General features: G+C 42.3%; 1 protein-coding gene across 1 annotated transcript in view; it reads right to left on the reverse strand.

Annotated features, from left to right (window-relative positions):
- LOC126284502 (nephrin-like) overlaps positions 1 to 23,957 on the reverse strand; it is a 1,138,462-nt gene extending 1,114,505 nt beyond the window's left edge. Inside the window, exon 1 of the mRNA XM_049983477.1 lies at positions 23,054 to 23,957. Coding sequence (XP_049839434.1) covers positions 23,054 to 23,171 — 118 coding nt within the window. The 5' untranslated portion in view covers positions 23,172 to 23,957. The remainder of the gene's footprint in view (positions 1 to 23,053) is intronic.
- Positions 23,958 to 25,783: the final 1,826 nt, after the last annotated feature.

Consider the following 25,783-nt stretch of genomic DNA (forward strand, 5'->3'; position numbering starts at 1 on the left):
ATGTCATATCTCAAGGGTTGCGATCCTCTGTACGAGGCAAAAATCTGACACGCCAGATTCTTTATTCCACACTCCGCAGTGTAGTGGAACACAGAAATCAAAGCTGTGGCGCAATCATCCCTCAACCACATGCGTTTTCACATCATGAGCGGACGGATAAGTGTCTTTCCCCCTGTTTATGAATAACGACAAACCACTACAGGAAACTCAGCTACAATAAAGTTTTTATAGGTTTCTCAATACCGGTTCTAGATCATGACTCATTCGCTTATTATTTTCCGTTTCACGTCAACAAAGCTGTAGCCTCTGAATAGGACAACGTGTTATTTCTTACACTGATAATGGAAAGAGAATTAACCACTTTATTTTAGACCAGGTGAAAAGCAGCAGCTTCGTTCGCGGCTTTTATTTGTATTCTTATTCCGAACTGGAAAACAATTTTAATTAATTTCATTCGCACAGAAGATAACTTAATAGTATCCTTTCGAATGGTCTTTCGAGTTGTTGTTTCCATTTTACGGACAATATTTCGCGGACCGACCCAGCCTTCAGATGCTGCGAGTTTTGCTGCCACATGTAATCGCCGCCTGGTCTCCATAAAATCCTTAAAGTGGACCAACAACTCGGTAGGACAACCGGAAGGACACAATTAATGAATCACTTCTAGAAAGTCTGACAGTTCACAGCATATAACTTATTCAGAGTACATTCTGATGATCTGTATTTGGTGTCTGACTTTTAGGTGCAAAGAAGATTAAGTTTTGCCGCGCGGAGTGGCCGTGAGGTTAGAGGCGCTATGTCACGGATTGCGCGGCCCCTCCCGCCGGATGTTCGCCTCCGGCATGGATGTGTGTGATGTACTTAGGTTAGTTAGGTTTAAGTAGTTCAAAGTCTAGGGGACTGTTGACCTCAGATATTAAGTCCCATAGTGCTTACAGCCATTTGAACCATCGTCATCTGATTCGAGAATTAGGCCATCCGAACTGTGATAGACTTCATTCACTGTGGGTCTCCATGTCTGCATTCTGTCTGCCCAGCCGCTAAGCTGATGTTTGTTGACTGAGCTATGCACATTTGCGTTAGTCTGCCATTCCACAAGAAATCTCCAATTCTGTCGATGTTCCATGATTGAAGGCAAAATACTGAGATACTGAGAGGTTGGCGTGTTTCTTTCTTACGTAATACCAATCTTAGCTAAGCCAGTAGCCGACTAAGAAAACTGCATTTCCGAAGCCTGAATTCTACATTATAATTCCAAAAAATCAGTTAAGTAGTTCCGCTGTAGTCTTGTAAAACTTTTGCACTGCTTTGTCCCTTATGCTGTTCTTTGGAGTACGATATTTGATAAATGAGAATTTATATTACTTTGATCCGCACCCTTCTTCAGAGAGACACTTGTTTAATGGTGCAATTAAGGAAATGTCACTCACAACTGGATTAATGCTTATTTCACTGAGAGTGCTTAAGCAATCTCAAAACGTTAAATAAGTCCTATTAAGTCAACAAAAATAATCATTCATAAATTTTCGTTTATTGTAATGATTAAAATGTCCTCGATCATTATAGTAAGACGCTTTCGTCATAGTGTAATGCTTTTGTCGTACCTACCCACTTCAAATTTGTGGAATTTAGCGTTATGAGCATTAATTTGAAAAACTTTGCAGTCACCTTCCTCTTACTACAAAACTATCACCATTCTGAAGTTTCTGTGAGTGTTATCCATGGTTGATTACAAGACACGTCCTGCCGTTCAACAAACTGTAATTAACTGTACGGCTATGTAACAAGCTTTAACTTTTTTGTTGCTCGAAGGATACCAGACTCATCAATTGAGTAATGTATAAGAAGCACTTTGAGAACTCCGACATCGCTTAGAAGTGTATATTCATCAGTCATAGAAGTTAAATTCACACTAGCAGGTGAGTGACGTTACAAATATTACAAAAACCATCATATCTACTACCATATAAGCTAGAAGAGATTACATAACGCGTGACGCAAGTTACTATTTGCGGAAACCTTGAAAATGCAGACAACTAACTAATATTTTATATCTAATCCACATTTACTACGCTAAAAGAAGTCGGAATGTGCTAAATCGAGTATGAAACTGTGGAACTGAGAATAGGGGTACCCACATACAGACGCGTAGTATAGGTTATGTAAAGGCATCTGCAGTTGTCAATGGGCCGGATGGTGAAGTATAGGTTACGTTCGAGGTACATTTTGTGGTTTTTAATGAGTATAGCGTATGGTATCTTCGTTTATTTCACAGCTGAAGGAGTTAATATATCTATTGGCAGCTAGGGTGCTATTTGTGACACATTAATTATCAGGCTTAGTTGATCAGCCGTTTCAGTTTTGTGACGAAAATTACTCGTTCTTCAACAGATGCGAGATAAAAGTCCCTAGCTAGGAGAACGGTGCACTAGTCTAAGATTCTAGTGGAGAAAATGTCTTCTACTACCTGATTTGTCTGAACACGACACGAGTGCGCTCGAAATACTTTTTTCTTACTATCCCACACATTCATAAGAGGCTTCTCTGTAGTGTGAGCAGCTTCAGTATGTTAGATAAGTTCATTTTACTGTGTATCTCCGTCTTCCCAATTTTACGAGTTATGTCTCATTCCTTTTATGTTGAAACCAAAAATTTCGCTATTTTCACTTCAGTTCTCTTCTCAGTATCGAAATTATGGTAAAAAAAAGATACTAACAGTGAGCAGGTCGGTAGAACGAATGTGTCACTGTAATGACGGAGAAGATGGTCACATCAGTAGAAAAAACAGAAAATGCAGTCATCGAACTACTTAGCCCATAGTTCAATACGAATTTAAACACTGTTAACAGTACCGTAGGGGCAAGAACAAACAATATCCCTGCTGGCTGTGAGATATCAACCAATAACGTCTATAAGTCGAAAGAACAAACGTAGAAAGTTATATGTGTATTCTCCAAAAATGTGACACCAAAAGCGGAATTTGCAAGATGTAAAATAATTCCAGGTCGTAATCAAGGCAGTGCGAATGGACGTTCAAATGATAATATTTTGCGCTACCTCCTTATCTCTCATGTTTCAGGAATTTTGTCAAACAACGTTGAAGAAACAATTAAAGTTGAGATTAATTAACAATATGGAGAATATGAATTTGGATTTGGAGAGGAAAAGATCACTTGTAAAAGGACCGTAAATTGTTTGAGTTGAGAAAGAGACTAGAGTAAGAAAAGCTCTCAGTATTTTTATTTCTCCATATTCCGTAACTTATTTACAGAGAGCACACTGGAAACAAAAATGCCACAGGTAAAAGATAAAAAATTAATGGCAAGCAAACGAATTTAATTAATAGCGTGCCTTATGAATAGTCTCAAACAAAACAACTCTGATCGATAAATGAAACAGGCAAAGAAGAACAAGTAATAATTACAACTTTAAGTAACGTTCTTTGATACTTCGGCAGAACCGTAATCCAAGACGACAGCCCTCTGAAGGGGACGTGGAGGATATAAGAATGGCGAAGATGTATTAAAAGAAGAAAGTCATTGATCAGTTACGTCTCTGGAAATAAGAGTTTAACAAACATGCCAAAAGCCTCTCCCCTATTTTTGTCTGAACTGCCTGTCGTTCACGTTTTACTTCCACACAAGGCTGCACTCCAGACGAACATCCACAGAAGTAACTTCCTTACACTGAAATTTGTACCAGGTGTTAACATATTCCTATTTTTCAGAAAGGGTTTCCTTACTATTGCCTGTAAGCATTTTACATCGTCTATACTTCGGCCATCATCGGTTACTTTGGTACACAAATAGAAAAGCTCAGCTGCTGCTTTCAATGTCTCATTTACTAATTTAATTCCCTCAGTATCGTCTCATTTAATTCGACTATATTTCATTATCTTTGTTTCGCTTTTATAGGTGTTCGTCTTACAACGTCCCTTCAAAACACTGTCCATTCTGTGCACTGCTCTTATACGAATAAATGCTTTTCTGTTCCTGACAGAATTTAAATGTCATCGGCAAACACCGTAATTTTTAATTTTTCTCCACGAACTTTAATTTCCTTTCCAAATTTCTCCTTCGTTCCATTTATTGCTTGCTCAGTGCACAGACTGTATAATATTTGGGGCAGGCTACATTCCTATCTGACGCCCTCTCTTTCATGTCGGTCGACTCATAGCTAATGAAGTGTTTCAAAAGACATGTGGCGTGTTTTTAGGTGTGGCTGGAAATGGTTGAATGTCGGGATCATAATAAAAAGAAAGAGAACAAATTGATACTTCGATATGAAGAATATTCAGGAAGGGATCCTGATTTGAAAGACAAAATAAAGCCCAAGCATGTAGGGAAATGAACAAAGAAAAGTGCTGGTCAGCGCCTTAGAGAAAAGAATAATTTCATTAACTGTACACTTAATCCGGCGTAACAAAATTAGAATGAATGTGTCTGAGGATCAAACTCTGTGTAGAAAATCAAGAGGCAGGCCTCCAACACATATAATGCTAGATGTGAGCAGCTTAATGAACTGTAACTACTGCTATGGAAACGTAACGAAGACGAGAGACAGAAAATAGTATTTACATCGTCGAGCTTTTTCCTATCGTGACTGTTGCTGAATCTCTCCTCTCACCTACGAAACGGCGACAACAGTCATCTTTTCTGTACTACCATATAAAGACATATCGTTGTTCAATATCGTTATCGAACAATTTCGAAAGGTTCTTGAGGGGGATGATGTCATTGAAGCTACTATCCTCACAAATCCAGTAGCTGGAGAGGGCTCTAATACTCCACATGCCAGTGATCCCAACCGATACACCTATTCATTTTAAGCGAGATCTGCATCGTCAGCAATAAAAATGAACTAGGCTCAAGGTCAGAGAGCGGGGGGGGGGGGGGGGGAGGGGGGGAGATGAGGCGGACAAAGAGGGGGGGAGGGAGAAGGAGATTAGGATGGACAGCAAGTTCCGACGTATATTTAGCAACTACGAAGGATTGCCGTAGTTGCTAAATACTCATGGGTACCAGGACCAGATAATATAACATCTGAGATGGTGAAAATACACTTGGACACCACTGTCGAGTTATTGTACATCCTCTTAGAGAAGATATGGAGGGAGGAGTAACTGCCTACAGATTGGAAACGACGTATTATTGTGAAAATACCCAAAAAGGAGATGTTACTAACTGCAACAACTGGCGGGGCATTACCTTATTGTGACTACCGAGTAAGGTACTTTCTAGGATCATTTTAAACCGTATTATAAGGATTCTTTGGAAGCACAACTGAGGAGAGAGCAGGTGGGTTTTAGAAAACATCGAAGCTGTGTGGACCTTATCAGTACTCTCCGAATTACTCTGCAACAAAGTGATGAGTGGAAACACATCCTCTACCTTACCTTCATTGACTTTGAAAAGGCTTTCGACTGTCAGTCGAGGAGTCATGTGAGTTACTCTTGCAAAGTATGGCATTCAAACGAAGATTATTACCATCGTCAAGGAAATGTATGAAGAGTATGAATGCCAAGTTCTACATAATGGAGAACTAATAGAGCCTTTCCAAGTTAATTCGGGAGTACGACAAGAGTGTATTCTTTCGCCAACACTATTTCTTTTGGTTTTGGACCATGTGATGAAGAGAGTGATGTGGGGACGGAAGAGAGGAGTATAATGGGGGAAGCGAGTTAGGCTCGATCGAAGATGTAGATTTGACAGACGACATTTGCTTAATGGCACAACGATATCGAGACATCGAAGAGAAACTGGCCAGGTTACAGAGAGAGGCGGACGTTGCAGTCCTCAAATGTTCGAAAAACCAAAGAAATGCGGATAAATTCGACCATCACGAATAGGCAGCACATTAATGGAGAGGACGTAGAACAGGTCCAATCTTTCCTCTATCTCGGAAGTATAGTCACGACTACAGAAGGCGCTGAGGAGGACGTCCGTAGTGGCATCCGCAAAGCAAATGGTGCATTTGTACATTTGTACCCTGTCTGGAGAAATAGGAACATCTCAAACAAGACCAAACTCCGGCTTTTCAATAGCAATGTGAAGGTTGTTCTGTTGTATGGTTGCGAAACTTGGAAGGTGACTAACCACATCAAAAACCAGCTCCATGTTTTCATCAACCGCTGTCTCCGACGTATTTTAAATGTGAAATGGCCAATATATAAGGACAAATGAATATCTTTGTAAGGAGACAAATCAGCAACCAATCAGTATACAAATCAAAGAAAGAAAACGAAACTGGATTGGGCATACATTGAAGAAACCAGATGGATCTGTCGAAAGGATTGGAACCCTCAAGGAGTTAGAAAACGTGGTCGTCCCAAACAGACGGGGAAAAGGACGATCGAGAGGGAATCTGCAAAGCATGGGAAAACCTGAAGTGAAGTGAAGAGACTTGCTAGAAATCGTACCAGATGAAGCAATTTCGTCACAGCCCTATTTCCAGAGGGAGCGACAGGAACCAAGCAAGTAAGAAAGCATTGCCGGGTTCCCTAGTCTATTGTAAAACAAAAATACAGCATGATTACACTAGGAAAAAACTAATGTCGTCATCGTATCGATTAATAATGCTAAGAAAACACATTCATCTTCGTTTAAGTAGCTGAAACAGATAAACAACAACCGTTACGCGCCAAAAGGTGTCTGGTTGCCTTATTGGGTACGGCAGTGGCTTTTCCGACAGGGTGGTGGCGTGTAGTTCGTCGCTGTGACCTAGGCTCGCCTTCGTGTTTTGTGTTGTGCGCTACGACCTTACGACATCGCATATTCGATTGGCAGCAGCTGAGAGAGGCATTTCTTGCGACTGTACATTCGTTTTACTGCCGGCATAGCTAACGACCTGCCTCTCAGTCGAGTGCTGCTACAGCCCTTTTCGAACTTGATTGCAGTACGAGTGGCGTGCAAAATGAAATCATGTAGGTGGTCTCTTGCCTTTAGTCTCGGCTGTCTATGTCTACATCCACCCACTGAAACTTCATAAATTAATAAAGATCGCGGGAGAAGGTATATATTTACTCGTATATTATTTTAAATCACAGCGTTCAATATGTGGCTGGACTCTACAAATGTCTGCCAGGATTCAGTCTCTCTTATCTGTCTCGCGTGTGTCTTACAAAATGGAAAAAAATAACTCTACGGGAAAATGTGGACCCTGTAAATGCAACAAAAGCAGAACGATCTGCGGGAGAAATGCAAAATGGCAAATCTCCTAAACCAGGACCCGGACTGGTAAAACAGGGCAGGCGGCGAACTGTGGCGGACGGAGTACAAATGTGTCTGGACGCACAGTGCACCGAACACTCCTAACGATGGGCCTCCATAGCCGACGACCCTCACATGTGCGAATCTTAACACCAAGACACCGGCATCTGCAACTGGAATGAGCACGCGACTGTCGGCAATAGACTCTGGCGCAGTGACAGAACGACGCATTGTCTGATGAATCCAGATACCTACTTCATCGTGGTGATGAGAGAGTGCGCGAATCTGTCGCCTTCCAGGGGAACAGCTCCTTGACACCTGTACTACGGGACGGAGACAAGCTGGCGCCGGCTCCATTATGCCCTGGACAACATTCAAGTGGGCATTCATGGGTAGAGTGCAGCTCGTGCAAGTGTATTCCTTGATGACCATCATATCTCCCGACAGAAATGGCATTTTTCAACAAGATAATGCCCCATGTCACATGATCAGGGTGTGTGGAATGGTTCGAGAAGCACAGTGGCGAGTTCCAAATGATGTGCTTACCCCTCCCCACCCCCCACCCCCCCCCCCACCCCCGAACTTACCACATCTGAACACGATCGAACACCTCTGAACGTGGCGTCAGAGGTCATCGCTCCCTCCTCGGAATTTATGGGAATCACGTGCCTTGCATGTGCAGATGCGGTGCCACCTCCTTGCAATGAACTACGAAGGTCTCATTGCTTTCATGCATCGACGTATCCTGATGGTGCCGAAGGTGAACATGCGTGCGGCTATTATGTAGGTGGTAACAATGTTCGGGCTGATAAGTGTTTTACCACTTATGGAGTTGCGTGCTGGGAGCTTACAGGGAAAAAATACTGAGATTTATATGAATGCACTATCTCAGAAGATCGTGCAGAGTATCTCGGCGAGATTATGCATAATAGAGAAGTGGCGCTCACTGAAGAAAGCATCACAGACAGAATAGAACAAATGCGGCATGCTTGATATGAACATACAATGCGAACGACAGATGACAATTGGCAAAGGATGTACCACCCTCAGGGAAGAAGCAGAACAGAAAGACCTAAGGTTGCATGGTTAGATACGGTGAAAGAGAGCGAAGAAAGAGAGAGAAACGTAAGAATACGATGAATCATGGGAAGATGGAAACCGATGGCGACATATATGTCGTATTCGGCGATAGCTGTAGGAATCGTATAGGAGAGAGCGAGAGATAGAGATAGAGATAGAGAGAGAGAGAAAACTATCATCGTAGTCAAAATTAGGTGCGTGCCGGTCACTCGGGCTAGATCTGTTGCTTAGGTACTCCCAAGAGGCTGCCTTAGCTTCGACCACATGAGCTCGCTACAGATGCTTCCTCTCTTGCCTTCGCAGCAAACAACAAGTTACGTATTATATGTCGTTCATCATAAGAATAAACCCGATGTAAACAAACTCAAACGCGATGATTGGCTACAGCCGTAGTACGCATACAATGGTGTTGCAACGCTTTTGGAAGTACGTCCTTTTACCATGTTACTGTAAATGTAAAATATTTGTTAATCATACTTTAGCTATGCAGTTCTTATTTCAAAAATCGCGTACAGTTGCATTCTCTGTAAACATTAGTGAGGCTGCGATTGTTGAGCTGTTAATACCTAGTGTGAAAATGACTTATGTTGCTTCCTGCTCCGTACCGAAACACGCATGGAACATCGTTAAAATGGCGAGATATAGGTTATTCTTAATTTTGTTTCACAAATTTACAGAGAAAATCAGCTTTGAACTTTACCAAGGGATTTTGTTTTCTAAAGGTACAACATTTTTGCACAGGAGCTGCCTGGCTTAATCGGTGCCGTTGGAGGCTAGTAGTCTGGTATTCCGTGAGTCACTGATTCAAATCTCGCAGTGGTTGTATTTTTCGATTTTTTCGTTCAGTTTGAATATATGCAACATTTAAATATAACAGTCATCAAATATATGCTAGGTAAAACATATAATCATTATTTATTGAAATGCACGTCTCATTGTTTCTAATTACACATCGCACGCAAAATTCCTATTTCCCCATTGCAAATATAAATTCCAAATTATCGAAATAGTATAGAAGATTGTTAATAAAATTGTTTACATTAAGAAAATTTAAAAAATTAAATTTTGGGACAAAAATGAAAAACTAAACACTTTTGGTTTGGACTGTGTCCGTCTCTTATACCGCAGACGAAGTCTCACATTAGCCAGAGTGATAAGCATCGTATAAAAATGAAAAACGCATCGAACGCACCGTAGAAATGCTCCATTTTTGCAGTTGCTACCATAGCACTGCATTTTGAATCCAATAGAATTGGTTTGGAGCCAAGTTAAAGGTTTTGTTGGGAATATTTAGGATGCCGAAAGTACTGGAAATAATGCATGATGATTTGTGATGCATCACTGGACAACGCTGGCGGGATGTTGAACAGCACGTCCGAAAAGAAGAGGAGAAAATGTTGAACTTGGACTACTTCGTGGATTCTTTTGTTGGTAGCATCGTTATCAACGTAGAAGATGACAGTTCCAGTACTGGAATGTATTTCTCGGATTCGGATATGGAAGGAGTTCCGATATTACTACACGACTGACAGTATGTAACACTGTCAGAGATTTCATTACTTCACTACACGGTGAAGTCTCTGCATTACGCATTTACGTCATACATAGCTCACGTACAAACATCACCTCGTCTTTAATTTACAAATTTTCATCGTACTTGTTTGTAATTACGATGGAAAAGAACGAGAGCATGTTACTTTTTCCATCTGCCCCTACGAAGGGTATTGCTGAAATTTTAACATAAATTATTTATTCGTGTTTAAAAGTTAATGCCATTTCTCTGCTCGTCTCTTTCTACCCCTTAGCTGCAACTGTTCACTTCACTTCATGTTATCTAGACCAACTGGCTTGAAACAGCTGTCAGTATTAGATGCGTCAGTATATTAGTTCTCCTGTGTTATTACTGAGTCGATGTGCTCGTAACGCACAGCGTTAAACGTATCAAGTAGGCCTACTTGATTGCACTCGAGCCAGCCTGGCTACCGCTTCTCGTGAAAAGAAACCAATGAGATTATGGCAAACGCGGAAGAATGGTGTAATGTTCACATCAGTTTTAATGGTATTATGAAAGCACCGTAGTTCTGTCTTAGTGGGGATATATAACATAGGCGTGGCGGGTTTCAGTGTGCGAGTAAACCAGGGTCGTCACTGAACCGCTATTCGTGCAAAAGTTCATAGCTACAGCAAGTTTGTAACTTTCGAAGCTTGCGTATTGAGACAGTTGTTAGTGACTCAAACAGGCACCGACTGAATGCACCTCCAGTAACGGTTATTGCGAACGCTAGTGCGCGTGTGTCTTCTGGCAACAATTTCATTTGCTTTATAAACTGGAGATGATTTACTTTTCAAAATACATCATCTTAAACTGTATTCAGGACGAGGCAGTTACGGAATGCTATCCCAAAACACGCAGCACGATACAAAGTACATCAAAGTGCAGTCTTTGCTAAATTATAGCTGACAGTGTAGCGAATTTTATGGAGTGATTAAATAATTTTTAACTTTTTTAATTGTCGAACTATGTACTGAAAATGTACTGAAAGGCTCATGTCGGAAGAATTTGGAACAGAGTTCGGAGTTCATAATTCAATAATTATGAAAGGCGTATCATCGCTTTTACAGACAGAAAGATGTACTGAAAGCCTCCTGTCTGAAGAAATAGGAATAGAACTACGAGTTCAATTCCAATGATTATAAAATTCGTAGCATTGCTATCACAACTAGAAAGAATAAATTGTGGAACAAATCAGTCTTCTATTATCGGTGACGGAAACGTTTTAAAGCCTACATATTTCTGCCTCCCTTATAACGTTAATGTATCAACAGCGCAGGTATCGTCTAAGGACATTTTACTAAACTTACTAAACAAAAATGCAATGATGAAGACGTAAAAACTTGGCTGTTTTGAAATTTTCTTGGTTATTTGGCCGGTGGTGTCGTCCGAAAGCTTGGACATTTCGGTAAGCTGAAGAAGGCACTCAACGGAAGATACAGTAGTCGTCAGAGATGCTTGGCGATGACAACATGTCAGATTTCGAGATATCGGGCTAATTGGTCGACGCCATCTGGCTAAGTACACTAGAATATGTCATTCTCATAATACGTCGAAAAAGCCCAATATACCAAAACTGAATCTGTTTTCATAATTCCACTAAAGGCTATGTACTGTTTAACTTTACATTTGAATATAAAATACTATGTCATTCAGAAATTCGCCCTTACACTGCTGTTAAGATTCCTGCTATAATCTCCGGTAACGGAGAACCAAGAGTCTACTGTTGGCGATTTCTGATAAGCATCAAAACTGTGCTCTTAGCATTCTAGAGTGGTTAATAATGATGGATGGCAGAATTTTCCAGCCCGACGAATTAAATATCACTGGTGTTGGAGGCGCGGTAGGATGTGACGATGTTGAATTTATTTTTGTACTAATGTTAATAATACATGATCCACTGACATAATAACTTTAATAAAATGAATTTATCACCTACTGTACGAAACTATACTGTAAATTATGTCTTCGCTATACGTTTACAGTAGCCACATGGGAGTAACTAAACTACTAATTTGTATTTCATTTGTAAGTCTTTAGTCACATCCCCTTAACAGAACGTAGCATTAATTGTAAAGTAAAAATCAATTATCAGTGCTATTCATTTTGTGATAATCCTTATTCTACGAGGGTTGTTCGGAAAGTAAGGAACGATCGGTCGCGAAATAGAAACCACAGTGAAAATCAAAACTATTTTCTTTACGCACTTAGCTACACCTTTCAGGTACTTCTCCACATAGTCGCCGCTCCGACTTAGACATTTGTTAGAGCGTTGTACCAAATTTCCAACACCATCGTCATAGAAGGCAGCCGCCTATGATTTCCGACAATTCTCTACGCTGCTCTATAGAGCGTAGCCTGCGCCCAAGTGTTATCTTCGTATCCAGCAGTTCATGTTAACAGAGATGATAGGACGAGCCAATTAGGGCTGTGTTGCGGGTGATCGAACACTTCCCATCGAAAAGGCGGCAGGAGCGTCTTCACTGCCCCTGCAGAGTGCGGCTGAGAATTGCCATGAAGAAGGAAGTGCGTGGCAGGTGTGTTAGGTGCACTGCATTCATTAAGGCGAAGCCTCTCAGCGGGCCCTCCTACTTGGCGGGAGACATCGTTGTTCTAGGCACCTTTACTCGCTCACAGCGTCGTGATACGATCGACGGGCATACTGCAGACACTGCCCAAAACGTCTGTAAAAAACCTCGTCGGATTTTCACAGTGCTTTCCATTTCGCGATCGATCGTTCCTCACTTTCCGAATAGCCCTCGTAAATTAATTGGATAACCGACCGCTTCACAAATGGAAGGACGCGACTTAGCAAGAAATATAATTAAACGTAATCTGAGGCTGTTCAAATGTGAAGTAAGGAACGTGTTGAAACAAATTATTCTAGAGTTTTTACCGAGGAATTTTGTCTCCTCGCTCTGCCTTAACTTCCGGTGTAGATGCAGGCTTCGATGGGAGATGCGGTAGTTTTAATACCCGCATATTTTATGTTAAACGAATTACTTAAATTCTGAAATGTTCTTATTTAAAGTGAATTACTCCAGCTACCTTGTCCTAACCTGTATTTATCTGCTGCAGCGTTAATTTGAAACGAGGAGACTTGAAAGTCGTGATAAGGTTTATGCAACTAATCGGCCATCGTTCGTAGGAGCCTATATGCAAATTTCCGTGGTCAATCATGTAACCTGCGTTCATTATCTTCTCATGATTTACGAAGTCTGATTACAATTTGTTGTCGCATTTTTATGCACGCCAGCATTGGTGGTATAAACCTTTGCTACCAATACACGATCTAGCATCACCCTGTTAATTTTCAAAATGTTCAAATGTGTGTGAATTCCTAAGGGACCAAACTGCCAAGGTCATTGGTTCAAATGGGACTTAACATCTGAGGTCATTTTTTTGACACCTAGAACTACTTAAACCTAACTAACCTAAGGACATCACACACATCCATGCCCGAGGCAGGATTCGAACCTGTGACCGTAGCGGTCGCGCGGCTACAGACTGAAGCGCCTAGAACCGCTCGGTCACACCGGCCGGCGGGTCATTGGTCCTCAGCCCTATTAATGATTAACCGCGAAAACCAGCTACGCCGATTTTAAGAAAAAAATCTTTTGTTAATTTCATTTTCTTTATCAGAACGTCTCGTCTGTCCTTACAATAATGCTGCTCTTTAAATTCCATTAGCAAGCATATTTTACAATTAACTACGAACCGGAGAAGAAGAAGAAGAACGTTGCATTAATCATAAATGCTACACATTCGTGATTTTCTTTTATTTCATTCCATTTCTAATTTTAATTTGTTACACTTTTGTTTTTAGTTTCACATTATCATTTTGCATCACGACATTGTTCCAAATTACGAAATGGTCTTGAGTCAGTATTGTTTTGATGTCGTGGATCGTCTTGATCGCAGAGAATGGAAAGCTGTCTTAACTACCGGTAATGTTTTTTATTGGTGCTCACTGCAAAACTAGGCATTCAGAGCCTTTTGAGCGAGATTACCCATCACTTACTAATAGTTGAAATCATTTTCAGTTCAGTCCTGTCGGTCATTAGTGTGCGTCCGTATTTTCATAAAAAGCGTGACTGGTTTTGAAATTCTAGTGTACGCTGTTTGCCGGGAAAATAGTACCGCTGAAATCTCACATGAATATATAAGAGGCAAACACCTCAAGAAAAAACTGGTCAGAGTTCTTATTGGATAACATACGTTACCAACAGTATAGCGTCACATTGACACCGTTTCCTGGGGACTGCTCCAGAAATTCGTGTGGTTATTTAGAATGTAGCAGGAACTTCACGGGTCAGTTTAAAGATTCGTCGACGCCTAGTTAATTAGAGACAAGTATAGTGCTGAATTAAGAACAGATGGGATTGCGGTGTTAGAGGGACAATACCGACAGTTAAATAGCCTACAGAACCAATGGAAAAACTTAATCAGAATTGCGGTAAGTTTATGTCTTCTGTAGCAAGAGGTTAGTGTCTCGGGTACGACAATAATTCGGTGACAGGATGTAAACAACGCTTTTGGGGTACCCATTGCCAAGGTAAACAAAGAGGAAGGATTGTGTCAGAATTCCATCGATATTACTGACTTGTGAGAGATCAAGTCTGTCTCAGGGATACACACCAGCTACTTGTAAATAATATTAAAGTAATTTACCACCGAGTCCGGAAGGAAACTACGAATTATCGATTTGATTCCAGTTAATTTAGGGCTTTCCCCACTATGATGGGTAAAAAGGCCAAATTCTTGGAGTCCAAATCTGTTAACAGTGCCAATACGAATGACGCCCGCGTGTGTTGGCACTGCAATGGATTTTCTTCGACGCGATCACTCTCTCAATAATGCCTCGAAATTTTATGCAGCAAAGCAGCCCATAATCTATCTTTACATCACATAATTTGCTTACTGATGACCTGGTGTTACTAATTAGGCCGGCAGTACCCTGGTAACCGAGAGCGGTAGCACAGTGGTGGTGACACGGGACTCACGTTGAAGACGACGAGAATTCATATCCGCTTCCGGCAATCCAGATTAAGTATTCCGCGGCTCCACTAAATCGCTTGAGGAGAATGCCGGGATGGTTCCTTTGAAAGGGCACTAAGGATTTCGTTCTACCCTTATTCCCGAAACAGCGCATGTCTTCCGCTTCTAATGAGTTCCTTGGTGACGGAACGTTAACCACTAAACGTTTTTTCTTCTGTCTTGGTACTCTGATGTTAATTTATGTAAAAAAAGCTGAAGCTTGTATATGCATTTTAAACTTACATTGTAAGGTAATCGTTCAATCAGTGCTTGTCGGAGATTAAAGCAACCAAATACTTCAGTTACATAAATAATTTGTCATTCATTTAAACTGCATTTTACGTTTTTCCATGACCAGTTGCGTCTACGAACGGTCATCTACAGAATTCGTTACAACAACTTCGCATATAAAGAATCAGACGTTGTATGCGTTTTACGAAGCTATGTTTCCTGAGCTTCAAGCATGTATTTGGAAATGGAAATGCCCTGTGGGTAGGGCCTCCCGTTGGGTGGCAAGTCTTTCGAGTTGACGCCACCTCAGCGACCTGCGTGTCGATGGGGATGAAATGATGATAAGGACGACACCACACCCATTCCCTGAGCGGAGAAAATCTCCGACCCAGCCGGGAATCGAGCCCGAGCAGCTAGGCATGACGTACCGTCGCGCTGACCACTCAGCTGCCAAGGGCAGAGATGTACTTGCGTAGATTCGACGGATCATGTGTAGCAGATGTTATCTCATTTGACAGGCTCCTTCTCCAGTACATATATGACAGCAGTGAAGAGTGTGCTGTTTATGTAATGTTTAAAGTGAATAATTTCCTTTGTAACAACTCTAATGCAGACCAGGACTCTTCATAGCTGAAATCGTTAATGGAAAAATGCAATACAGTATTATGTGAGTTACGTGTTGGTATGTATAACTATTCAGAAATGCTGCTAATTCTTACAAGAGATCCTTTAAGTCAAAAAGGAGAAGGAGAAAGATACGAGAGAGGTAGAGAAAGAGACAGAGAGCGAGAGAGGGACTAAAACATTTTACTTGGTGGAAATACGTACTTATACGAATTTCAACTCCTGCCCATGTTTGGCTACAGCAGTGACGTTAGAACAATCCCCCCGAGTCTTTGCTTGAAGGTTATATGGCCAGAGCATACACTTACATAATGGAAGTTTCTTCGAATTATATGTTCAGATAACCGTTTGATCGTTTTTACTACAGCCACTTCCCTCGGTAATAGCGTTCCTGCGATCGAAATAATGCAAACTTCTGATAGGAAGGTCGATGAGTGACAAGGACAAGAAACAGGAAACGTGTTACTGGCGATATGTAAACATGTACACAATTACAAGTAAAGATGTACTTCCTCCTTCTTTCCCACTTTCTTCAAAATTGAGACTCGATATTCGTCCCGAATGATGTTACTGATGGAGGCGAAACCATATTTGGTAACAATAGGCCTCAGACCTGAGTCAGTCCGTCCCTATTTATATTTCGCGTGAGTTTCTTTGGATTTGTACTGGTGAACGTTGCTATGGTTCCCCCATCACAGCTATGACGAATGTTCTCCCCTACTGCTCTCTAAAAGACCTTAACATGCGGTCTTCTATTTTTAATCTAATGGTAATTGCTCTCTCGAAGTTGTCTTAATTTAGTAAAGTAGTTTACAGTTCTTATTTCCTTTAGCATTACGGTCAGGATGGAGACAAACAAACATTTATTGCGGAACTGAAAATATGTGGGACACTGTATGGACGGTACGGAACTGGAATGCACATAGACACATAGCGCCATTAGTTGTAATAGTAAGGAAACATCGTATGATGTCTTATTTGTAGACTTAACGATTCCTCGACAAGAGATAAATAAGAGTAGCGGGGTGTTGCCAAATCCGAGTAGAGGATGCTGTGGAAATTAAACAGGATTTGAGGCTCTGTACCGGTTTCTTCACAGATGTGTTCATCGCATTTGGTGGATTTATGAAAGCTACCCCACTTCGAATCTAATGACTGGCTATCAGAATCTTGTTAAGAAAGTACTTTCGAAAGTCCTTACTTTCGTAACAAGAGACTCGTTAACTGGTTACCTGTCATAAACCCACCAAATCCGACGAAGACACTCGTAAATAAAATATTATCTTGTACATTTGGTGCTCGGCAACTTGAAGAAATTGTAAATAAGTGATAATGATAATTAATTGTGTGACGTAAGCTGGTTGTTGAGAGTAACTTATCTTATCGGACTCGTTACGAGCATTCACCCGTCATCGGCGGTATCTGTATTATAAAATACAAATATTTCCTAAAATACGTTACTCGTGCTGTAAAGCTCAGTAGTGCATTACGAGGGCGAGATTTTTAATGTCATTATAATATGACTTCCCATATACTTAATGCTTCTTAGCGTACCAGTATGCAAATAACCATTTTTCGTAATAATCGCGTAATATTACGATTATATGAGCTATATATGTGTATATACGTAATCAGCATAACGCATTTATTGCGAAAATACGCAGTTGTCAGTGATAGTTACTGTATATCCGAAGATTTGTTATCTAAATTGTATTATCTCTTTTAGCTGTCCGATGAAATAACTTACTATCAAAAATCAGATTATGTCATACAGTTAGCTGTTAATATGACACATTTACATATAAAAGATTGATTTTAAAACAAATCATTAGCTCCAGTTGGACAACCTTACATTTCATTGCACTAAGACTAGTAAATAGGTTTTGCTGTTTGGGCAGCAAAATAATTAACGATGGCTGAAGTCGGGAGGATATAATGGATTCTAACAATACGAAGATAAGTGGTACTGAAAAAGAGATATTTGTTATCATCGAGTAGTAGCTAATGAGGAGGCACTGAATCGAACCACGGACAAAGTGATGTTGCCGTACAACTTGATTAAAAGAAGAGGTTAGTTGATATGATATGACCTAAGCAACAAAAAATTTTGAGTTTGCTAATGGAGGGAACTGTGATAGGTGGAAACTGTAAGAGAGTGCAAGGATTGAAGACAGAAATCAGGTAAAGGTAAGAATGGATATAGGTTGTAATATTTACCCGGAGGAAAAGAGTCTTGCATAGGAAAAAACAGTTTGGAGAGATACATCGAATCCCTTCGAACTGAAGACGAAAATAAAACATAGGATACGAACAGAACTAAACGCATATGGACTCTCCAAACGTTGCTATTCCGTTTGTGAGATGTAAAAGATTGTAGGCCCTGCGGTAAAAGCTGATCGCGTCTCACTACAGTTTCGCTGATCGCTTACTTGTAAAAAAGAATAACGTTTCGGGAAGTCAGACGTCTTGTCCCATCGAACTCAACATTTTCTCTGTGTTATTCTCTTAGAGGAGCCATCGTGAATAAAGAAAATAGCGTCTGACGTACAAAAAGGGAGTGTGTCAGGGTTGTAACTATATTCGTGGCTCCACTCAGATCTCCATTCTGTGATTGGAGGGTGCACCATTAGGCAATTATTACGAAGTGCTGGACAGCCATCAAATAGTCAACAATTAGAAAGACTGGCGTATGCCTCTCCGAAAACGGAGGTAACTTGAGTGAATGGGTGAAAAGGAAATGTAGCTTATCCAGGAAAACAGTGTTTAAAACGCGCTTGTTCGACCTACTCTTCAGATATTTTTTATCAAGGTGGGACGTTTGCCAAATGGGATTGATACAAGACGTAGAGAATGTCCAATGAAGAGCGGCACGTCTTGTCACGGAATCGTTTGATTGGCGCGAGAGGGTTACAGTGTTCATCAACAGACTCCAGTTCCAGAAGCTATAAGAAATGGGATCTGTATCATGACAGGTTTTCTACTGAAATATGGAGAGAATACTTCGCGCAAAGAGACGGATAACGTATTACATCTCGAAAAATGACCACGATGAGAAATTATACTAATACAGAGACTTAACGATGATCATTCTTCCCCCGCATCATTCGCGAGTGGAACGAGGAAGGGCTGATCAGTTAGCGGGACCAGATGTGACCTCCGCCACACACCGTCACATGACTTACTGAATAATGATGTAGTTGTAGCTCTGATATAGTTCAATCACACTGCTGTTGAGAGGTGGCTGAATTTGGTTTACTTTAGTTTTGCTACATTTTTAACGACTAATTCTATGACTCAAAAGGTTTGAAGACATGCCTACAAAATATTATTTATATTCGAAGGAGATAAATTGAAAAATACTCCTCGATATGTTCGTACCAGCGTTGTATAATCTGCACCAAGTTACTTTGATGGTACAAATATTCAAAGACGTGCCTGTTTGATAAACGTCAGTTCTTGGGAAATACGCTCGGCAGCCTCCAACCGGACGTTGAGCGAGGTGTAAACATTTACTATCTATGTTCCGAATCCTCAGTTTTAAAATGGTTCAAATGGCTCTCAGCACTATGGGACTTATCATCTGAGGTCATCAGTCCCCAGGAACTTAGAATTACGCAAACTTAACTAACTTAAGGACATCACACACTTCCATGCCAGAGGCAGGATTCGAACCTGCGACCGTAGCGGTCGCGCGGTTCCAGACTGAATCGCCTAGAAGTGCTCGGCCTCAACGGCGGGCCTTTTGTTTTCCAAACGAATAAATATACATATTTTATCGTGGGAAATATGTCCTATACATCTATTAAGACATGGTGGAGCATTCGTCGTTATTTCTAAACTTGGATTCAAATGGCGCCAAGTCGAAGTACAATACGAAAATAAATATCAATATCCTTCACCAGTGCACACCATGGTGACAGAAACAAAGAACACGAAAATGTAGGACTGGATAGTGAATGAGACTGAGATAAAAACTTGCTACACGCAAGTCCAGCGGTAGCGCCTATGCAGCTTTGCGTTACTCCAAGCAGAACCTGCAGTTCTGCAAATGGTCACAGAGTTCACTTGGCATTTGTTACGGAATAGTTAACGCAATTTATTTCTAGTTTCTAGGAAATGGCATCTATATATTCATTTGGCACTGGGATGGGGAGAACATTTCCGTAAAGGGCGCGATGGCTGTATGACCACGTGAGTGTACCTCTCACAATCGACTTAATTTGACATTTGTTGGTTGTGTTACACAATCACCTATTGTTTCTTTGTCAGCTTATGAAAGGACATAGCCCTAATCGTTAGTGCACACATTATTGGAAGTATACGTCTACTTGGATCGTGCGATGCAACTACCGTCACCTCGCCCACCCATTCAAACATACACGGCTGTAACGATGACGAGCGCGTCTTCTATTCTAGTTTCGGGCTAAATTCATTTAACAACGTCACTGCAGCGGACACCAACCTCTGTATCTCATGTCGACTGCTCGGTGGCGCTCGATTCGGACGTACGCCAGTTCTAATCCTGGTGGTGGATGAAATTTTCACTGCTTGTGTTTAGCTGGCAAGGGTAGGAGGGGTGGTGGCGCGAAATTCCTGGTCATCGGCCAATGTGCCGGATTAAATTCCAAACCCCTCCCCAGTGCCTCATGAAGTGAGGGGATGTGAGAATGTCGATGGCGATCCGTCTCCCGGATGCGGACGTTATCCTCGGAGTATCCAATTGGGCGTTACCGGGTTAACCCTGTCCTTTCGTTATTATCGTTATACAACACAAACATAACATTGTACTGTACTGGCGTCCCCCATAGTCTGTTTCTTGCACTGTACAAATACACATACAACAGAACTGTCACATATCCGCACGCAAAGGGACCAATGTGAGCGGAGAAAGGACATCCTTTTCCAGAGTCGGCTGAACAATGCTAAACGACATCTACATTTTCTTTTCTCTGCCTGACTCGTTCACTACTGTCCGTTATCTGTGATTCCGTTTCCTATCTAGATTACATAATATTAAAGGTTCTACTCCCCATAGCAGAATGTAGGTTTTCTGCATATGATAATTAAAAAACAGTCTTGATGGCAAATTTCTTTTAATCGGAGCGATCAAGACTGTTTTTTTAATTATCATATTAATATAAGATCACTGATAATGTTTTAAAAAAATTAATTTTTTGCATATACTTGCCCACGTGTCATGAATACTAGCCAGATTTGATACAACAATCACGTTATTTTAGACTTTTAAAAGCCCTCTCTTCTTCTCTCTCTGTACATATAAAAGCGCGCCCACAACCCCCCCCCCCCCCCCCCCCCCGCCACACACACACACACAAACTCCTTCTCTCTCTCATTCTCTCTCTCTCTCTCTCTCTCTCTCTCTCACACACACACACACACACACACACACACACACACACACACACACACACACATAGACAACCACACATAGACACGTTTAGAAGCCCTCGCGCTGAGATTAAATTCTTTCCCGAACAATAACGTCTCTAGATTTTTAATTACATTTGTCTCGGTAGGTGTTATAATTGCTTTTGTTCTCTACCTGTGTACATGTTTTTACTCGCTTGAAATATGAGGACATTCCATGGGGAAAGCACAGTTCTCTCAAATTTCAACAATTCGGTAACACGCTCTCTGGATGTAATAAGGGGCGGCATTTACTGCGCAATATTTGTGGAAATGTCCTTAAATGTTCATTGCATATGTGACAACGAACTCATACCGGGTGACAACGACGTCAGCGACAATAGGCAGGTGGTAAACATACTGAACAAGTATCAGTACTACGTCCGAAGTTATTAGCTGGTAGATAAAGTTTAGCGAAATTCTACAGGAAGGACTGTTAGAATTCGGTTGGAATTGATGAGTATGGCGTACCAATGTATTTCATGTACAGCTCGTTCCACGATAACATGAAAAATGCTAAGTATGGATAGGTCCATCAACTAAGGCACATCCGCCTGACGTGATGAAGTACAGAAATTCATAAATTCGTCGTTTGTTGGATATATTCATCCTTCCTAAAGGCTCAAGCAGAACATAGCACACAGTCATAAGGCTTTCGTAAATCCTATTCACAGGGATCCACAGCCTTACTTTAAACACGGCGAAGCAACATGTTCGGAAGTCCATTTTTATTTTCATGAAAAAATTCTAATGTGTCACCGGTTTGTTGGGTATTCCGAGTCATCATTTAATGTGCAAATACTTTACAATACCTGAGAAGTCAGCATTAGGTTTCGTTTAGTTTTGAAGCAGAAAAATGACTAACACACTCAATATTTTCACTACTTCAAATGGTAATATTATCAACACAAAAATCATGGCTTTGTTTCTGTATCAAAGACAATAAGATTCCACTATTTAGGGTAAGAGTATGGGTAGAATTTTATTACATGTCCATGCTCATGAACACTTAACACTTATTGATGCAGAGGAGTTGAGGGGAAGTAGTAGTTTCATAGCGATAGCTAAGATGTGCGAATTTCTTTCTTGTAATCACATGGTGACGTTGTTTCTTTTGAGGTATTGCAGCATTTCCGTTGACAGCACTGGGCAGTGTGTGAATGCATCACAATCATATCAAAATTTCCTGGCCACGAAAAAGGTTGGCAACTGCCACCGTTTCAGGGTGAGTACTTAGATGTGAAACTGGCTGTTGGTTTCGAGAGAGTAATTTCGTACGTTGTCTTGTTTACTAATTCATAAAGTTTAATAGGTGATGTAGGGACGCTCTGTAGTTTTGTGCTAAGCCCATGTGAATGGGGGGGCCTTAAATATTTCTAAGTGACCAACTTAGTGGTGGCTTGTTTTCTTGGAATTGCGGCGTGATGTAGTTTACTCGCGAGGCAGTGTGGCACCTTTGTTGACAGCGCTAGACATCCTATGAACGAATGCGAATCATGTTGAAAATTTCACTTGAGCCAGTAGCTAACAATTAAAGAGCGACCCAACAGCTGCCGCTTCGATATATCTCTGGAACCGTGGCCGATTCTCACAAGAAATTAATTTCGGAACTTGCCTGGTTTTGTAATTATGAGAAGTCAGTAGATCATGTGCGTGAAAGGATTGCGAGAGGATAGGGTAATGAAACGTCTTTGGGCAAACACCGAAGTGTCCGGTTCGTTTTCTTGCAGTCATAGCGTCGTGCTGTTGTATAGAAGTACCGTGGCAACTTCTTAGATTGCGTGGAACATCGTGTGAGGGGACGATATTGATATTAAAAATTACAATCTTACTCGAGTTTGAGATAAATGCGTGCAGCGGGACGTGGAGACAAACAGTGCGTGGCGATCCCTACCTGTCTGCGGCGTGCCGTGGTTGCCGGCGTCTGTGGAGTCCGCCGCTGCAGCGCGGATGACGGCGAAGACGCAGCTGGCCCACAGGACTCGGAAGACCGTTGCGCTACGGCCGGACATCGCGAAGAATGCGGCGCACCTCAGTCGACTCTCGTGGCTTCCACTCGCAGATCTCGGCACATCGTCCTTCACGGGGAACCCGACGAGAGAGTGCACGTATCAGAGTGCAAAGTGTGGAAGTCACTTGTTCTGTTCCCTGTGCAAGTTATCTTCGATACTTTCTAGATGACGCCTTTGGGCACAGGAGTCGCACTTGTTCTAGTCAGCTCGCTTGATAGTTGTCGCATTTGAAGGTCTTGAAATTATTCGTTTCTGTCAGAGACCACTCAGAAAACCATGTAGCTAACTATGATAAATCACAAGCGACAGAACGTCAAAAATCACATTGTTTCTGGAGGAAGGAATATGTAAATGTTTGTCTGTGAGTTACGGAAAAAAGTTCGAAGAACACCAGCCAGTAGGTATAAAATTTTTACGATAGAGGTGGCAGCCGAAATTTGGAGCTGCACAATTAATAGCAGCAATGCAGTCCCCTGTGGTCGTATGGATAACTGGTTAATTCATTGTTGTGTGGGGGAACATGAGTCGGCTATCGTCGCAAAGGTGGGGCGCCACACGGGCACGCCCCCACGCGGCGAAGTGTGCACTTTTCGTACGGCCCCGGCCGCCGTGCGTCGCGCGCTGACCACGGCGAAATAGCGTGGGCAGCGTCTGGCTGCTCGCCGGTCCGCGTCCGATGCGCGAGTGCGGCGGCGGCGTCGGCGTCGGCAGGCGTCGGCGGCGGCGGGGGCGGGGGCGGCGGCGGCGGCGTGGGGCAGGGACCGGCAGCGTCTCGCCGGCCGCTCTGGCGCCCGGCGGGCCGGCGCGCGCTGCGCACACCGGAGGCCGCCTCCACTGCGCATGCGCACCGGCAGAGCGGCTCCGGCGCCTCCTCCGTACCACGGTAGCAGCTCCTACGCCGGTGTGCGGCTTGCAGTAAAAGAGACAGATTCAAGGAAATGTACATGAGCGCTACAGAAAGTGCCTGGCCATTAAAATTGCTACACAAACAAGAAATGCACATCATAAACGGGTATTCATTGGACAACTATATTAGAACTGTCATGTGATTCATTTTCACGCAATCTGGGTGCACAGAACCCAGAACAACCACCTCTAGCCGTAATGACGGCCTTGATACGCCTGGGCTCTGAGTCAGAGCATGGATGGCGTTTATAGGTACAGCTGCCCATGCAGCTTCAACACGATACCACAGATCATCAAGAGTAGTGACTGGCGTATTGTGACGAGCCAGTTGCTCGGCCTCCATTGAGCAGACGTTTTCAGTTGGTGAGAGATCTGGAGAATGTTCTGGCCAGGGCAGCAGTCGAACATTTTCTGTATCCAGAAAGGCCCGCACAACGTGCAACATGCGGTCGTGCATTATCCTCCTAAAATGTAAGTAACACATCTGAAACGTAGCGTCCACTGTTCAAAGTGCTGTCAGTGCGAACAAGAAGTGACCGAGACGTGTGACCAATGGTACCCCATACCATCACGTCGTGTGATACGCCAGTAAGGCGATGACGAATACACGCTTCCAATGTGCGTTCACCGCGATGTCGCCAAAGATGGATGCGACCGTCATGATGCTGTAAACAGAACCTGGATTCATCCGAAAAAATGACGTTTTGCCATTCCTGCACCCAGGTTTGTTGTTGAGTACACCATAGCAGGCGCTCCTGTCTGTGATGCAGCGTCAAGGGTAACCGCAGCCATCATCTCCGAGTTGATAGTTCATGCTGCCGCAAACGTCGTCGAACTGTTTGTCAGATGGTTGTTGTCTTGCAAATGTCCCCATCTATTGACTAAGGTATCGAGACGTGGTTGCATGATCCGTTACATCCATGCGGATGAGATGCCTGTCATCTCGACTGCTAGTGATACGAGGCCGTTGGGATCCAGCACGGCGTTCCGTATTACCCTCCTGAACCCACCGACTCCATATTCTGCTAACAATCGCGATAGGCTACAATTCGACCTTTATCAAAGTCGGAAACGTGATGGTAGGCATTTCTCCTCCTTGCACGAGGCATCACAACAACGTTTCACCAGGCAACGCCAGTCAACTACTGTTTGTGTATGAGAAATCAGCTGGAAACTTTCCTCATGTCAGCACGTTGTAGATATCGTCACCGGCGCCAATCTTGTGGGAATGCTCTGAAAAGCTAATCGTTGGCATATCGCAGCATCTTCTTCCTTTCGGTTAAATTTCGCGTCTGTAGCACGTCATCTTCGTAGTGTAGCAATTTTAATGGCTAGTGAGAGTGTGTGATAAATCCCTTTCCACGAAAGTTTTCTTCCTTCATGCTCCTCTGTCTTACCACAGAGCCGGCCGGAGTGGCCGAGCGGTTCTAGGCGCTTCAGTCTGGAACCACGCGACCGCTACGGTCCCAGGTTCGAATCCTGCCTCGGACATGAATGTGTGTGATATCCTTACATTAATTAGTTTTAAGTAGTTCTAAGTTCTACGGGAGTGATGACCTCTGATGGTAAGTCCCATAGTGCACAGAGCCAATTTAACCTTTTCTTACCACAGATGACGTGTCTCTGATCTCATTTGAACTGTACACGTGAGGTGGTGTAGTTGCTACCACCTTCCTGAGTGAAATGCGTAACTTTTGAGTAGTGCT

The sequence above is a fragment of the Schistocerca gregaria genome, chromosome 8, assembly GCF_023897955.1.
Source record: "Schistocerca gregaria isolate iqSchGreg1 chromosome 8, iqSchGreg1.2, whole genome shotgun sequence".
Taxonomy (NCBI): domain Eukaryota; kingdom Metazoa; phylum Arthropoda; class Insecta; order Orthoptera; family Acrididae; genus Schistocerca; species Schistocerca gregaria.